The 15,979-nt window shown below is 57.5% G+C and overlaps 1 protein-coding gene across 1 annotated transcript; it reads right to left on the reverse strand.

Annotated features, from left to right (window-relative positions):
• Positions 1-9,058: 9,058 nt before the first annotated feature.
• RHBG (Rh family B glycoprotein) lies at positions 9,059-14,780 on the reverse strand. Its single transcript, XM_056321952.1, has 10 exons — positions 14,551-14,780; positions 12,969-13,155; positions 12,431-12,581; positions 12,136-12,283; positions 11,881-12,047; positions 11,521-11,658; positions 11,209-11,342; positions 10,912-11,033; positions 10,497-10,570; positions 9,059-10,257 (listed from the first exon to the last, which is right to left on the reverse strand). The coding sequence occupies exons 1-10, from the start codon at positions 14,729-14,731 to the stop codon at positions 10,192-10,194; spliced, it is 1,368 nt and encodes a 455-aa protein (XP_056177927.1). The 5' UTR covers positions 14,732-14,780; the 3' UTR covers positions 9,059-10,191.
• Positions 14,781-15,979: the final 1,199 nt, after the last annotated feature.

Below are 15,979 nucleotides of genomic sequence, written 5' to 3' on the forward strand. Positions count from 1 at the left end.
TGCCATATAGTGTCTCATATTGGGAGGCAGGGAATGCTGCAAAAAGCTTAACGGAAGGGAAACTCCCCCTCCTCCCCACCCACCCCCCCCACCCCCACCCACCCCAGATCCAGCCTATTTTCTTTCCTCTCCTTTTGTTTCTGATTTCCGGAACTATGCGGCAAAGCAAAGCGTGGGGAGAAGAAAGAGGCTGAAGAGAGCTGGCATCTGGCAGGGAAAAGAACAAAATAGCAGAGCAGGGCTTTGCTAGGCAGGAGCAGCGAAGGTGGACGGTTTGCAGGGTCCTCTCTGCCTTGGTGGCGGCTACCACCCAGGACTTGAGCAAGCCTTGGGAAAATTTAGGGTCTAACCACGAGGCAGGCTCCCTGGCGGGTATAAACTGGCACAGGGCTTGCTAGTTTACTGCAGTAGAGGAGTCAGACCAGTGGCTGGAGTTTTAACCTGCTTGTGGCCATCTTCCTGGCTTCCCAAGTTGCCAGTATCCATCCCTTGGTCTCCCTCATGCCATAAGCTTCATTCCCCCGAGCATCCCAGCTCACCATCCCAGCAGTTAATTCCCTGAGGACATGCACTGCACCTCCAGCAAGGGCACCGAGAGGCTGGTGTGCAGCAATACAGCCCCATCCCCTGCTTTGTTTGCAGAAGAGAGGAGGTCGAGGTGGAGATGGTTCTCCTGTGGCCGCTTTCTCCAAGGCTGAAATGATCGAAGCGGTGCGCTTCTTTCCGCGATGTCCCTTTTACAGTCAGGGCTGGGAGATGCCTGAATATATTTTATTCCTGTTTTTCCCCCTGTCCCGGCCAGTACAGAAAGAGGTCTTTGCATACAGACCCAATGAAGATAATGTTAATTAGGTAAATTAATTAAGACCAAGATGCAGTGTTTTCCCCCTGAGGAGGAAATACAGTAAACTCCATTTTTGTGAGCTGTTTATTCAGCCAGGGGGGTCGAAGGAGAATAGCAGTGTCAAAGAAGCTGCCATTTTCAAGGTCCTTGTGTCCCTTCTGCACCGCCCTAGAAAGGGAACAAAACTCTGTTGACAGCAAAATCTCAGCAGGAGCCCCTGGGCTGGGGGGCACCGGGAAGCAAAGTGGAAAGGGTGCCAGGTTTCCGAGCGCCTGGAGGGAACAGGCTTTGGTCTCTGGCATTTCAATGGGCCAGGGAAAGCAAATCAGCCCTTTCAAGGCCAATCACGCTGTTCTGGAAGGCACACACTGGAGACAATGTGCCGTTGGCAGCGGGGCAGGGGGAAAGGGACTGGGTGGCCATGGCAAGGGTGAGGGGAGGCGGGCTACCAGGGGCCAAGAGCCGCTGCCGTGTTCCTGCTCCATCCATCCCACCTTCTCGGAGCCTTTTGAGAGGTGCTGGGACCTCCTTAGCCCAATGCATCAGGAATACCCCAAGGAGGCTGTTGGAGTGGGGGACATGGGGTATCTGTGGGTGTTTCTCTCTGTATTTTGTAGTGTCCTTTGAGATGCACGTGGCTCTTCCCTCTCCACCACGGCCTGCATGGTGAAGGAGCACTAATGCACCATGCTGGCTTGTGACCCTCTTCCCGCTCCGGCCTTTGGTTTCCCACTCTTTAATTCATCCCACTCTGAAAGCCTGTGACCAGGAGAACCTGATACCAGCCCACGCACTTGGTCCAGTGTCTTTCCCAGCCATGGCACATTTCTGAGCGGGTCAATACCCACCCTGAGACGTGCTGTGGGACGGGACAGGGTCGTGGCTGCTGTTGAGCATTGGTAGGTCCGGGTATTTTCAGGCTGTATCTCCTAGAGAGGAGCAGGACTCATTTTGCTGACTCTTTCACAGCCTCTCCCAGCCCAGCACTCTGCCCACAGCACCATCTCCCGTCGGCATCGCTCCGGCTCACAGGGGCAGTGCATCCTGGGAATTTCCTTCCCCTGTGCCAGAATACCTTCACCCCAAGCCCGATCGTGCAGATGATCTTCCATCGTCATATTTAACCCCCCCTCCCCATCACTGACCAAAGCCAGGATGAAAGCGGCGGGGTTTTTTGCCTCTTTCTTTCTTTTTTTTAATGGCGTTTCATTAGCCTCCAAATCAGACAGGCTAAACAATGGTGTTCTGTCAGCGATGGGCTTTCGTGCTGATTTCATCTCCTCTCTCATCCGTATGCAAACCAGCCTCCAGCAGGCTTTGGTCATGCCATGGAAACCGAGGTGCAGGCCCGGAATGGGGGTTCTCGGAGTGAGAAATCTCCTGTTCGCTTTTTCCCATTTGCATAATGCAACTTTTCTTCCCCCAGACACTGAGGCGCTTTGTTTATAGAGAGCCGAGAGAAAGGGGGATGCCAGGGACAGAGGAGGGACCGCGGGGAGGGGGGAAGCGCCCGGTGGGAGTGGGGAAGAGGAGGGCAGCTCTCGCAAAAGAAGAACAGGCAGAGAAAAGTGCGGGGTGACTGGAAGGGAATATATATGAGGATGGGGACTGGGAAATGGGGCTGGGCCAGTTCCCCGTGATTCTGGGACCCGCGGACTCCTTTGGCCTCTCGGTACCAGCCAAACGGTGTCAGGGGGACTTGGCGGGGTGGAGGATCCAGCTGGGTGCCTGGATCTGCGCTGAATTAAAGCCGCTTGTCATGATAATGCCCCCCAGAGGAAGCAGGAGCCTTTTCAAGCCCTGCATGACATACCTCAAAGGGTTTTGTCCAAGAAGCCCCCAAGAACCTCAACTGGTTGAAACCGAAGGTTGTTTGGAGGAATAGTGACCTGCAGGGAAGGTGGCTAAGTGACAGCCAGCAGAGCGTAAGGACCCGGCTGTCCTGGGAGGTGGGGAGAGAAACTGGGGGAGTGAAATCATCCCAGATTTATTCACAAGGGTGTGTGGGGCTGGAGGGGTAAGGAGGTTCACTCAAAATTGCGGTCCGTTTCTCTCCCTTGGAAGCTGGCAACCTCCGAGGTTGCGTGGGGAGGCAGGAGGATGAAAGGACCGGATAGTCCAGTCCCCACCAGTGCCTCTGGTTTACTGGCGTCATCGGAGGCAAGTTACCTCCCGCCTGTACCTCTCCTTTGGCAAACTGGTGATCTGGTTCTCTTGCAAACCGGTTTGAGATCTGCTAATGGAGGGAGCAAGGGGTTGCTCTTACGGGTCTTGCCATCTCCGATGGCTGCACCTTCTGCAAAGGAATGCTGGTTATTGCTGCCTCCATCCTAGTCAACGGGGTGTTTGATTTATTAATTGGATTGATGCATGGTTAATAGTAATAATAACAATGAAATGTATTAATCAGTGACAGGTGACAGGCATGAAACCTGCAGTTAAAATTATTTTAGGATATGTAAAAATCCCTGTAAATGATTTGCAAATGAGGTACAGACAGTAAAGCTGGCAGCAAGGGGGCTATTTTGGGGTTTTGCCTCAAAGTGGGGCAACTCCATTTTTAAGGTGCTTTACCACGAGTTGGATGTACAGACATCTGCTACCGAGGGAAAGTCTCCTGTTGGTGCTGTAAAAATGTGATTGATGCTTCAAAGCGTGGGGCCCTTCACCAGACCCGGCGAAGTCCTGCAGGATGGGCTGCAAGGGCAGGGCCAGCAAAACCACGGCTGGGAGCCTCGGTGGTTCACGGGCTCCTGCCTGCACGTGGAAATCGCACGGGTTTAGACTGGAATTGGTTCAAGCCCCACTTGTGCCGTTTGCGCTTTGGGGCTCTGGTTGCACATGGGACCAGACGTTACTCCTATCCCCTTTAAAGAGCAGCTGGGATTCATCGTGGATGATCTACAGAACGTAAAATATTAAATATCTACCTGTGGGCAGGAAAACTCTGCAGTCTAATCTCAGCATCTGATGATTACAGTATTCTGGGACAGGAGGAAAAGTGAAGGGAAAATATTAGTGCTTTGGAGGATTATGCTGTAACTCCGCAGAGTCCCTTTAGCCAGCAGTAATACCCACCTTGACATCCATCTCGGGTGCGGTGGTACCTTCGTGCAGCACAACTCCGGATTGCTGACATACCGCGTGGAGCGGCTGGGATGCGGCTAATGCTCCGTAAAAGGGATGGGGATTTTGAGGCAGCTGATTTGGGGCTCTTTCTCTTTGTTTTTAGCCTGGTTCTGCAGAAAAAGAGATTTCTGTTGTCACAAAGGTGCATCTGTCATTTCTCACCTCCCTCCCGGGAACTTCTGAAACGGGATGACTTCAGCCCCATTTGGCTCAATGTCAGTTTTTGATGCCCAGGCTGTGGGGAACTGCTTTGGGGCTTTGGTTATATTTGTTTTACAGAAGCTCATTTCTACTCTTGGCTCCAAAAAAGCAGTTTTTACTTCAAAATAAAAGGCTGGTGAAATGTCGTCACCCTTCCTTTCGGTGAGGGAGAGGAGAGGGGTCTGTGTGGTGGGAGTTTGCCAGGGTGCAAACTGCAGATGCCTCTGCCTGGGGCTGTTGAGCTCTGCGGTTAAGGAAGCATTAGAGCATCTCAGTCGAAGGAGTCTTCAGCCCAAGTGGCCATTTCTGAAGGATCCTCACACCTCTGCTCCTGCCCACGTTGAGCCAGAGTCGGGTACTTGCCTGTCCATCGTGGCAGCTTTTGGGCAGTGATGTGGGGGAAGAGAAAAGAGCAGGCTGTGATTGAAACACTCAGCCTGGGTGTAAACCGCTTTTCAGGTGGCTCATGCCGGGATGGGAAGGGGCAGCGGGTCGGTCTCTGCCGGAGCAGGGAGAGGGGCTTCCCGGCATCGCTTCCACGCTTGCCCTCCAGCCCACTGGTCATGCCAATTTGTCACCAAGCTGGGCTTTCAATTAAACCCCGAAAGGAGGGGTCAGGGGTTATGCAAACACGGTGGTAAAGGCCACTCGCCTGGAGGGCTTTCCCGGGGCCGCTGGTGCCGGCCCCTTGCTTTACACAGTCCCAATTGACCCGGGCTGAGGGCCGACATTGTTCCCCGCGCTCCATTCAAGAGGCGGTTTGTCAATAAAATTGACCTCTCAGCTCCCAGGGATGCTGCCACCTCCTCTTCCTCCCTTTCCCACCAGGTTGGCCGGAGCAGAGCTAACAGTCCCTCCATGGTCTTCACGCCCCTGGACGTGCCGAGGGTGAGAGCAGGGATGGGAGCACCAAGACCACGTGCAATCACGTGCGCCCTGCAGCAATCACGGCACCTTCTTTTCCCCTTGTTTCTTTTTTTATTACTCTGCCCTTTGGTCTTTCGCATCTGAGGGTGGTTTCCAGCCAAACCACTCAGTCACATCAGCGCAAATGCCGAGTTCATTCATCCTCTCCAGATCTCGTTCTCCTTCCACAGCTCTTGCAGCCGCTCCCGTGAGCATCCCGCAATGGTTTGCTGTCCATCACTGCTCGAGTAGGGTTGATGCAGGGACCTGGAGGCCTTCTCCAGCAGAACCAAGCCCCATTGTACCTCCCCATTACACAACTGAAGCCCTACGCAGAGCAGCATCTCTCCCTACCGAGCCCTGTGCCCACTGGCACATCCACCTGCTCCAGGCACAATCCCATTTTTGGGGAGGTGCGAGGCTTCCCGGTGGGTTTGGGCGGTGGGACCGCATTGGCCGCTGCTCCTGCATGCTAATTGTGCTGGGCAGCCCTGCAAACAAGCAGTGCTTGAACCTGCGAGCCTGAGGAGGCCATTTCAGCTGCAAGATAAATGGGTGTCGCAGAGCAAGTGGCAATTAGCGTGGGTAAAGAGCCCCTTAGTGACTGTCCCTTACATAACACCTTTGTTCCAGGCCCTTCACTTCATATTCAGTTTGTAAATAAACTTGACTCCCCATTTTCCTGGGGCCCTTATTCCCTTCTTATTTTATTTTATTCTTCTTTTGAACCCAGTGAAGAACGAGCCGATTGTTCACCCGTGGGGAGATGCGGTGCTTTGAGGTGCTGCCCAGCCCTGGCGTTGTCTGCTCACCCCGAAACGGGTGCTGGCAGCAGTGAACGGCAGAGCCACCCACGCAGCCGCCACGCCAGCGATTTTAATTGCTTTGCCCCCACTGACGGTGCCTGGAGGCTCATTACGCTGCTGGTGATGAATGGGGGCCTGAAAAATGGGGCTTTGTCACCGCAGTGGTTTGAAGGTGGTGGGGGCTTTCATTGGGGGGGTGGCTTGGCGGAAGGACTGAGCTCTGCCCCCCAAGTTTGGGGTCAGGGAGGGAGTTTTGGGGACTCTGGATCAGCCCCAAGGCAAAGACCCATCTCTAATTCACACTGTTTAACTCGCGGGTGCTGGGAGGCTTTGTCTGCACCCACGAGTGACCTCTGCCACGCTGGCAGCAAGAGGATGCTCCGAGGCACAGTGGGATGCACCTCGGTGGATTTGGGGTGCCCGGTCCCAGGCTTTGGGGAGCAGGGCTGGATGACTTTCCTGCCTTTAGCCTGCCCTCTCAAGCTGTGGTTTGCTTTTCCCAGGTCCTTTTCCAAGGGCCGCTTAGGGAGTCATCGAGGTGTGTAGTACCATGAGCGGCGGCTCTTCTCCACTGCCTGGGCTCTTCCCTCGCTGCGGCACGGTGCTGCCAGTCTTTCAAGCGGCCCAATGCTGGTGCTGGTGATGCTGTGCCACGATGGGAAGCCGTTGGGCGCTGCTCTTTGTTTGGCGCAGGGATGGTCGGGCCCCTGCTCCTCTCCTGAGCCTTCCCTCTCCCATATGGTGCCCATTATTAGACGTGTGCACCAGCCTCGTCTGACAAGGAGCTTTACAGGTGTCGCCTGGATAACGATTCACACTCTAACGAAGGTGGGAAAGACGATTAGCTGCCTTTCCATCAAACAGCACGCAGCATCAGCTGGTCTGGGGGGGGGGGAGGGGAGGTTGGGGGGGGGGGGGGCTGCGGATTTGTAAGGACACGTATGCAGGGAGCTCAGGGAGCCGGGGCTTTGTCCTGCCTCTAATTCCAATGGACTCTCAGGCACCTCTTTGTGTGCCTTAGTTTCCCCAGCTGTAACAGATAGATGTTGTTATTGCTTTTCCTTGTAAAACACCCTTTGAGCAGCTGATTGAGCTTCTGCATTAGCAAGAGGTGATTTAGGCAGGTCTCTCGGCAGCTGGGCTGCCGCAGGAGAGGGCAAGGGAGCTGTCAGTCAGGGCTCTCAGGGGACAAGGCTGGCAGAGGGGAGGGGGCATGAATTAAATGAACCCCCTGGAAGCCGGGATGCGGTGTGGTGTGTCTGGAATGTGTCCTGCAGGCTGTGAGAGCCCCGCGGCATGGGGAAGGGGACCCTGGTGCCAGTGTGGCAAGGGCAGGTGGGGAGGGCTCGCCCTGTGCAGATGTGTCCATGCCCTCCCCTGCCTGCGTGGTGGTGGTGGGACCTTGGGCTTTTCCTGCTGACGTATTTTATATAAAGACTCGTGTAGCAGGCAGGTCCCAGCATCACCAATGCCACATGAGCACCGTGCACCCAGCCCCTGCGAGCTGGCAGAATTTCTCCTCCAGCTCTTTTCACATCTTGAATATTGCTGGAGGGAGAGGCGGAACAGGAACGTGAGAATAAAAGCGAGGGTTTCTCAGTTACCCCTTGCTCTTGTGCTGGGAAAGCGGTGCTGTCTCCCGGTACGTCAAGCTGTGATCTGAGGGCGAGCCCTGCTTTGAAAAGCCACAGAGCAGAAAGCTCCCCTTGGGGCTGGGGAAACTGAGGCACAAGCCGCGTCTGGCGCCCAAACCACCCTCAAAGAGGAAAAGGTGTGAAGGGGGGGGTCACCCAAGCTTCTTGCACCCTGCCGGGGTGCGATCATCACCCAGCCCCTGCCTTGACCCACCGTGTCCCGGGACAGACCCCCGGAGCTGTGGGCAGAGCCAGCGCTGCCTCTCCCCGAGCTAGCAGGGCCGGCGGGATTATCTGCTTAGCTGCACCATCTGTTCCCCAAACTGCCATCATTATGTTCAACTTGGGAAGAAAACGGCCCCTACAGAGAAGCAATTTGTTCACTGACTAAACCTTTCAGGCTCTCGCCGTCCGAACCTCTACCCTCACCGCTGCACGGGCGAGCTCTCCGCTCGCGGCCGGCTCGCTTAAACAATCTGCGGGGAGAGCGGCGGTGCACAAGCTGGTCGTGCTGGTAAATGGGAGTGGGGAGGGCGCAGGGCTCCCCTAATCCGATTACAAAACATAACAGTCTTTCAGAGGGGATGGGGGAGAGGAGGAGGAGGGAGGTCCGTTTCACACCTGACCCCTACGTCTGGAGGTCTCGCAATGATCTCACTGGAGGGGCTTTTCTTCCCGGCGCAGTGGGTTGCTTTTGAAACGTGCTGCGAGGAGATCAAAAAGGGGAAAGGGGCTGTCTGGGAAAGAGAGGGAAGAGGGCTGGGAAGGAGGTGAGGTGGGGAGGGGGTGGTGCGGGGTTGGGGGTGGTGATGGAGCCTGGCACCCACTTGCTGGGGCACCAGCCCTCGTGCCGCTTCTCCATCTCATATCGTTCCCCCACGACATGGCACCGGGCAGCGGTGCACGCCACCGGGATGTGGACACACGGGACGCGTCCTCCTCTGTGACCTCAGCGTGGAGTGGGGCTGGGGTCTCCTCACGGAGCGGGGACAGCAGAAACCCTCCCCAGGGCTTGCATTGGCAGCAGGGATGGAGCCCCGCGGCCCACTTCCCTCTGTTTTGCTGTGGAAACTCAGTGGCACCAAAGCATTTAGCAAATGTCTTGGTTTCACCAGGTTTTCTGTGACAAACAGCTGAAATTGGAAAAGTTAAAGCGATGGTTTGGCTTATTTCGAAGGGAGACGTTTTTGCATTTCTGCTATGGAGCAATGTGTGGGACTCCATATTTTCTCTAATTTGATTTAATTCCTTTTAGAAAGGATAAAGAGCCCTGTTTAAAAATGCTGTTTTATGATCAGCCTGCAACCACATGATTTTTTGATTATTTTTTTTTTTGCATCTTAGAAATTATTTTTTTAAAAAAATGATTACATCAATGTTTCAACAGCAGCAGGTATTACAACAAGACAGTCCCAAATGTGACCGCTTTGGCTGGGTAGCAAACCACTTACCCCAAACCTTGCTGCACTGGCCCTGAACCCCTTGTCCCCGCTGCGTGGGCTGGGGCTGTGGCCCCCTCCCCGGGGGACAGTGCTGGCAGCTGGGGACACCTGCACCCACGGGAACCCCACATGGCGAGCGCCAGAGTCTGGCACTGGAGGTGTGAAAGCGTCTGGCAGCCTCCCTGGGTGTGCTGGAGGTGGGTACCCCCAGGGCCGCCTCTGACCGGGGACCCCCAGCACGGCCACTGTCCCCCCCCCGGGGCTGTGCCCCTGCTCCAGGTGCTGCAGGACACCCCCTTGGTCTCGCTCAGGCTGCTACATTCCCAGGGTGCTCAAACCTGCTCCGGGGTGCTGGGTGCTACTGGGGGTCCTGGAAAGCAGGGGCACCTGGGGGCTGCAATGACCACAGGAGCATCCCTTTCCCAGTGGCGGTGCATCCTGGGGGACGCTTTCCTGTTTTGAGGAGGGGGGCTTTTTCTTGGTCCCAGTCCCTGGTGCAAGGTGGTAAGGGTCCTACGCTGGGGACCCTGGTGCCACCCTGGTCTCACCCCTGGGTGCTGGCTGCTCTGGGCTGTCGCAGCTTCTGGTGGCCAAAGCTCCAGGAGAGTCCCCCTGCCTAGGGGAGAGGGACAACTGGGATGCAGCAACCCATGAAACCCACCGCAGGGGCACCAGTCTTTAGGGTGAAGGGGGGTCTTGGGGGCTTTGCTTTCCTCCCTGGAAAGAAACCTGAAGGAAACTCAGGCAGCAAAGCTGGGCAGGTGCCGCATGAATTCACCAGCAAATCCTGAAGCTACAAAAGATCTACGTGGTTTAATTGTGTACAAAAATGTCTGTAGAAAGTTTCTGCTGCTCTCTGGGGAGCCTGGTATGCCCCTTCCCCAACACAGCCCCCCTCATGCCCTTCCTCTCTTCAGAGAGCAGTCGATGGGGAAACTGAGGCACGGAGCAGAGCTAAGTCCAGACACCCTGAGGTGTCCTTGGAGCAAGCCAGGTCGCTCCTACAGCAAGGACCTGTATCACTGCAGCATCTCTTCACCCTGCAAAGACCTGTGGGCACCCACCTGCTCCCAAAACCGCTGGGACCAGGAGGTGGCTCCTGCATGGGGACAAGCCTGGCTGTCTCCGGAGCAGACTGCTGGGACATTCAGGCTGCCAGAAGCTATCTGGCACTGGTGATGCTGGTAGAGGGTTGAGCCTGGTGGTGCAGGACCTCACCGGTGGGGTCATTAGACCAAGGTGCTGGTGCCTGGTTCCTTTTCGCTTGCCCTGGGGTCACATCCTTCCTCGGGCACCTGCACCGACGCAGAGGCATGGAGAAGGGCAGAAATGGGCCTCGTTTGGGGCAAATCGGGACTGGATGAGGGGGGCCTAAGGGGCTTCAATGAAGCCGTCTCCCACCCTAAATGCTGCTGTTCAGAGGAGGGAAGCGGGAGAAGCATCCAACCCCTGCTGCCTGAGGGCTGTAAAGCTCTTTGGGGGTGGGGTTTTTTTTTTGGTTTTGGGGTTTTTACCAGCAAGTCCTCAGCTTTACCTGCCAGAGGACCGTATTTTCCAGGCACGGCGTGTCCGGGGGAGATCTCAGCCCCTTCATTTTCAGGACGGCTCCTGAGGATGCCGAAAGCCGGGCGAGGGCGTCTGAGAGCGGGGCGGCCGCCCCAGCCCGGCTCCTCTCACCGGGCTTCCCCTGACATCTAGCGGCAGCGTGGGGCTGGGCTGCTCGAACCCCGGCCCTGGGGGCAGCCCCAGCCCCGACCCCGGCCCGGAGGGGACCCCCAGCCCCCGGGGACAGCACCAGCCCCAGCCCCAACCCCAGGGGGTTTGCGCAGCACCGAACCCGCTGCGCTCTGCCCGCCCAGGTTAATGGGGAGGGTCCAGTTCGGGGCTGGTCTTGCTTTTTCCCCCCCCAAGTCCTTCAATTCCTCGGACCCACCGGGGGCAAAACTCACCCGTGAGGCAGCCCCCGAGCGTGGCGAGCAGCAGGGTGATGGGCAGGGCGCAGAGCTGGCAGAGCGCCTGGCCGCGGGGTGTCCGGCTGCCCTGGGCCACCAGTGGGAACACCAGCTCCAGCCTGCAAACCGGAGCGGGGACAGGGTTTTGGGGAGGCAGGGAAACGGGGGGCTCCGCTTGTGGTTCTGGGGGATGTGCTGTAAGGGGGTGCGTGGAGCATCGCTGATTTCAGGGGTCGTGGTGGCCCCAGCTTGGCACATGGAGTCACTGGCACCCCTGGTTCTGCCTCTTCTCACCTGCCACCGTAAGCATCTGCGGTGGCCAGTGCCGCCAGCAGTGTCCCCAGCAAGGCGCCCAGGATCCCTGGCAGCCCGTGGACGTTGTGAACCCCACACGTGTCCTGGATTTTCAGCCTGGAGCACAGGACGGGCTGGGAAGAGCGTCAGGAAGAGCCAGGGTTCGGATGGGGGCTGCTTGCCCAGGGATGCTGTGCTGCAGCTCGGTCTTTGGAGGGTTGGGGAGCTGCACGTTGGCAGTGCAGCCTCCCCCAAAGGCGGGTGGTCCCCCGACTTGGGACCGGTGTCCTCGGCTGTCCCAAGGTGACTCACCGTGAGGAATCTGAAGCCAAGTGGGGCGATCAAGCCGGCCAGAAACCCCGCGCTGAGGGCCCCGAAGGGGGTGACCAGCATCTCCCCGGCCATACCCATCACGGCCGCACCAGCCAAGGCGGCATCCTGGATCTGAACCTGGTGGAGCAGGATGTGGGCAGGGGGATTGGCTGTGTGGAGGACACCAGCATGGGGCTGGGGTAATTTGGGCTTCCTTGGGGATCACACTGGGTCTTAATGAAGCTAAGAAAGCCTAACGAGCATCCCCTTTTGCCCCAGGGTGTATACATGCTGGCTGTTCCTGTAGGACGGGATGCAGGTAGTGCATGAGACCTGGGTTTGTCCCAGGAGAGGACCTACCACCCACAGGGTGCTCTCCTCGTAGAGGACAGGTGAGAGGACAAAGGTGGCCAGGGTGCTCGCCGCCAGCGAGAAGTAGGTGTTGAGCACTGCCCAGGGCTCAGGATTGTCACGGATGGTGGTGGCTGAGGTGAAACTGGGCCAGAAGATCCACAGGTAGATGGTTCCTGTGGGGAAAGGGAACAGGTTTTGATGTTAGCTATGGTCCCTCCACCATGTCTCTGACTCTGATGTTGTAGGATTTGAGCTCTGTACCAATGACAGCAAAGATATCTGGCTGGTGGCCTGTGTCTTGCTGCTCTTTCCTCTTGGCCGTATGGGGCTGGTGCAGGATCCGTGAAACCATCAAGCCGAAATAAGCACCGAAGGTGTGGACGGTCAAGGAGCCCCCGCTGTCGCTTACCTGGTGAGTACAGAAAAACACTGTGCAAGAAGCGGGAAGGTGGGATTTGTCTCTACAGACAAGGCAGGTCCTGACCTGAGGACTCTAAACCCATGGTCACCTGCTTTCTGGTGCCACCCCCCCCCCACCCCCCAATCGGTGACTCACCCCCATGAGGCTGAGCAGGATGTATTCATTGAGGGTGAAGAGGGTGACTCCCAGCAGGGTCAGCAGCAGCAGCTGGGCAGGGTTTACCCTGCCCAGAACAGCTCCGGTGGAGATCAGCACGGCCGCGGTGCAGAAGTCGGCGCTGACCATGCTGGGAAGGAGAGGGAAGGTGTGGGGCTGGACCCAGTGCTGCTGGGGGGGTGAACACAGGAGGGGAGAGCAGCATTGGGGGGATGGGAGCTGAGCCTGCAGCCTGGACCCTGCATCCCACTGCTCCTGCGAGCTGAACAGGCAGCCTGAGCCTTGCGATGCTGGTGACGAAGGGACAGCTGGGGCCAATGTGCCCCCCTAAATGCCTGGCTGTACTTCCATGACCCTTACTAGTGTGGTCCCCGAATAACCCAGAAGCCTGATCCTCCTGGTCCTCACCATCCTCCTCCAAAGCAGAGCTGTGAGTTTTACAGAGGAGGGAGCCAGTGTGCCAGGGCTGGACCCAGGACGATGGCAGCTGGGAAGCAGCAGCTCCTTCCTGCCTTACCTCTGAGCTCCCACGTAAATTTTGCCATTCAGGAAGAAGGAGAAAAAGCCCTGGATCAGTACAGCCCACTGGATGGCGAAGGCCACGATAAGGATGCTGATGGCCACGCTGCCTGGCCCGTAGCGGCCAAGGAAGGCCACCAGGAGCCCAAAGCCAAGGAGAACTTGGAGGTGGACATTCCGGAAACCTGGCAGAGGAGAGGCAGAAGGATGGGTCTGGAGATGTTGAGGGCAAGCAGCCACCCTCCTTACTTGCTAGTCCCCCCAAAGGGGCTCTGACACCCCCTGCTCCAGCAGGTTTTGGGGACCTGAAAGTTTCAATCAATAGAAATCAGCCTCGCTCCACCTACATGTCTCTGGAACCGTGGTGGATCTGGCCTTGGATCTCCCTTGGAGATCTCTAGCAGAGAGCGCGTGCGGGTGTTGCTTGTGCAAGTGACAGGTAAAGGCCTCCCCGCCTGACTTGGCCCCCACCAGCCTTTGCGGTGGCGCCTGGCCACCCCATTCACAACCGCCCTGTGCAGATACCTCGGTACACGCACGTGGTTCACCCTGCAGCCCAGAAACCTCTTAGGGTGGCCAGGAGCCTTTTGCACCCATTTACACCGGTGCAAAGGTAGGTCTGAGCTATCAGCCACCCCCCTGGACCTCTCTGCCGCCCCTGAAAACAGCCCGTCCCGCTTCAGGGGGTAAGAAGAACAAAAGGGTGAACGGAAAAATGGGATTAATCTGATGGCAAACCAGAGGAGGGGGGATGTGATTCTCGCTTGGGCTAAATGCCCTTTGCACCCTTCGGCAGTGCTGAGGGTTGTGTCCCATCCTTTACCGTGTGCCAGAGCTGTGAGTCACTGCCTGTGCCGGGTGGGGTTACGTGGGCAGGTGAAACCGGGAGAACCTGCCTGCTGCTCGCTGCCTGCCGGGAAGCTCGGCTCGGCTGGGCTCCCCTCCCTCTGCCAGGGTGCTCCAGAGGCTCCTCTCCACTCATCTGCCTTGCCCTTGCCTTGGAAAAGCCAGGGTCAGTCCCTCATTCCCCAGCTCGGGATGGGCTTCACAGCGATGCCCACCTGCAGGAGGAGGGTGCCAGCGGGATGGCCCTCCAGCCCCGAGTTGGATGCTCTGGCAGCATCGAGGGAGCCAGATCCTCCGTGGAAGGAGCCCAGTGAAAATCCCTCAGTACTGCAAAGCCCAGCAGGTCAGTGGGAAGGTTTGCAGATCCCCAAAGCTGCTGTGCTGCCCCCCTGGGGGGTGGGGGGACAATCCCAGGTTTATCACTGGGCTGAGTGGTCCCCTCTGTGCTCCAGCTGCTGAAATGCATCTTCCAGACCCAAATATTTGGGTCCTGGCTTTGTCCAAGCACGTAGGAAATCCTTGCAGCATGTCTGCTTTCCACCCGCCAGCCCCTCCTCAGCGGGATGCACCGTTATCCCAACCCTGGCGCTTGATGCTCCCCCTCCTCTGTTCTACTCTAGAGCTGGATGCTGTGACAGGTCTGCAGCCTGGTGACATCCCATGCCACCCCCTCAGCAGCACCTGGGGACCAGGGAGAGCCACGCTCTGTGCCCACCCGAGGCTGGGGTACTCACGAGGGTGCTGAAAACCCGAGTCCTGGTTTCTCCAACTGCAGTTCAGCTGCTGGGAGCAGAGGCTGGGGCTGCTCTCTGGGCTGTACCGGACAAAGATGGCAAAGAGGATGATGGTGAGGATTTGGAGGAGGAAGCACAGCCCGGAGAGCCGGAGCCTTGAGGCAGCAGTGTGCTCAGCCATGCCATGGGGTGCCCAGGGCAGGCAAACTCCCTGAAACTGGGGAGACACGAGGAGAGACGTGCTGGGGCTGCAAACTCCGCCTGCCAGGGCGGCTGCCAGGTCCTGCCCTCGCCTCGGTGCTTCCCACAGTTGGAAGAACCAGTTGGGAGCGGGACGGTGCTGCCAACACGGAAACCCCGGGCTGGCCGCCCTCACACACCTTGGCACCTGGTTTTGCCACAGCAGGTGGCTCGGGCCACTGTGCCGGGGAAGGACGCAGGGCTTTTGGTGTCAGCATCCATCTCAGCGGGGTGGGATTTGGGATACGGGGGGAGTCGTGGCTGGGGGACACCTGAGGTTTCAGCCTTTCTGGAGGTTTGGCACAGGAGAGACGTGATGGTTTTGGGGGACTGGGGCAGGCAGAGGAGATGGAGGCTGGTGCAGCAAGGGCGGTGGGATAGACCTGCTGAGAGGTGCTGAGCTCCGGCCGGCTCAGCAAAGCCAGGTTTAAACTCCCTGGTCAGTATGAAAAATGATGGTTGAGGAGCCTGTCGGTGCAGGGGTTACCTGTGGGGCTGCGTGGGGAGGAGAAGAAGCTGAGCCTTGATAAATGAGGGCGAGGAGCAGAGCCAGAAGCTAACAGCAACAAGTCTGGGGGGAGCTGGAGCACATTTGCTTTTCTTTGGCTGCTTCTGCTGGTGCAGAGAGGTGTTTGTAACACACCGAGAGCGGGTACAAATCCCAAAAAGGGAGAGGAAGAGAAAAAGGAGCCGAGAAATAAAGCTTGGCATGTGTTTGGGAAGTGACGGGTCACTCCTTTCCACAGCGCCAGGCCAAATGATGATCTCAGATAAGGAGCATCAGGCTGGGGTCATGCCCTGACGCCAACAGGACCGGGAAGGGGAATGAGTCACGTTTGGAAGCCCTGGCAAGTGTCCTGCGCCGGGCTGTGGTTTTGTGAGAGCCAAGGGGTAGAGCTGTTGCCTTCACTTGGGAAAAATGCAAGAAACCACTCAGCTCATTCGTGGTACCACGGAGCTGGGAAAGAGCATCCACGTGCCAAGGAGCCCTGACTCAGCCCGGGGCTGAATGCTGCTGGGGGGCGAATCGGGATCCACTTTTGCAGCAGCGGGCATGGGAAGCGTGATGGAGGGAGATCACGGGTGCTCTCTGAACAGCCACGGACCCACAGAGCAACCAGGGGGAGATGCGGGAGAGGAGCTTGCGGTGCTGCTGCACTTTCGCCTTTCTCAGCATGGGGGGAGGAAA

This window comes from Falco biarmicus, chromosome 19 (genome assembly GCF_023638135.1).
Source record: "Falco biarmicus isolate bFalBia1 chromosome 19, bFalBia1.pri, whole genome shotgun sequence".
Lineage (NCBI taxonomy): Eukaryota > Metazoa > Chordata > Aves > Falconiformes > Falconidae > Falco > Falco biarmicus.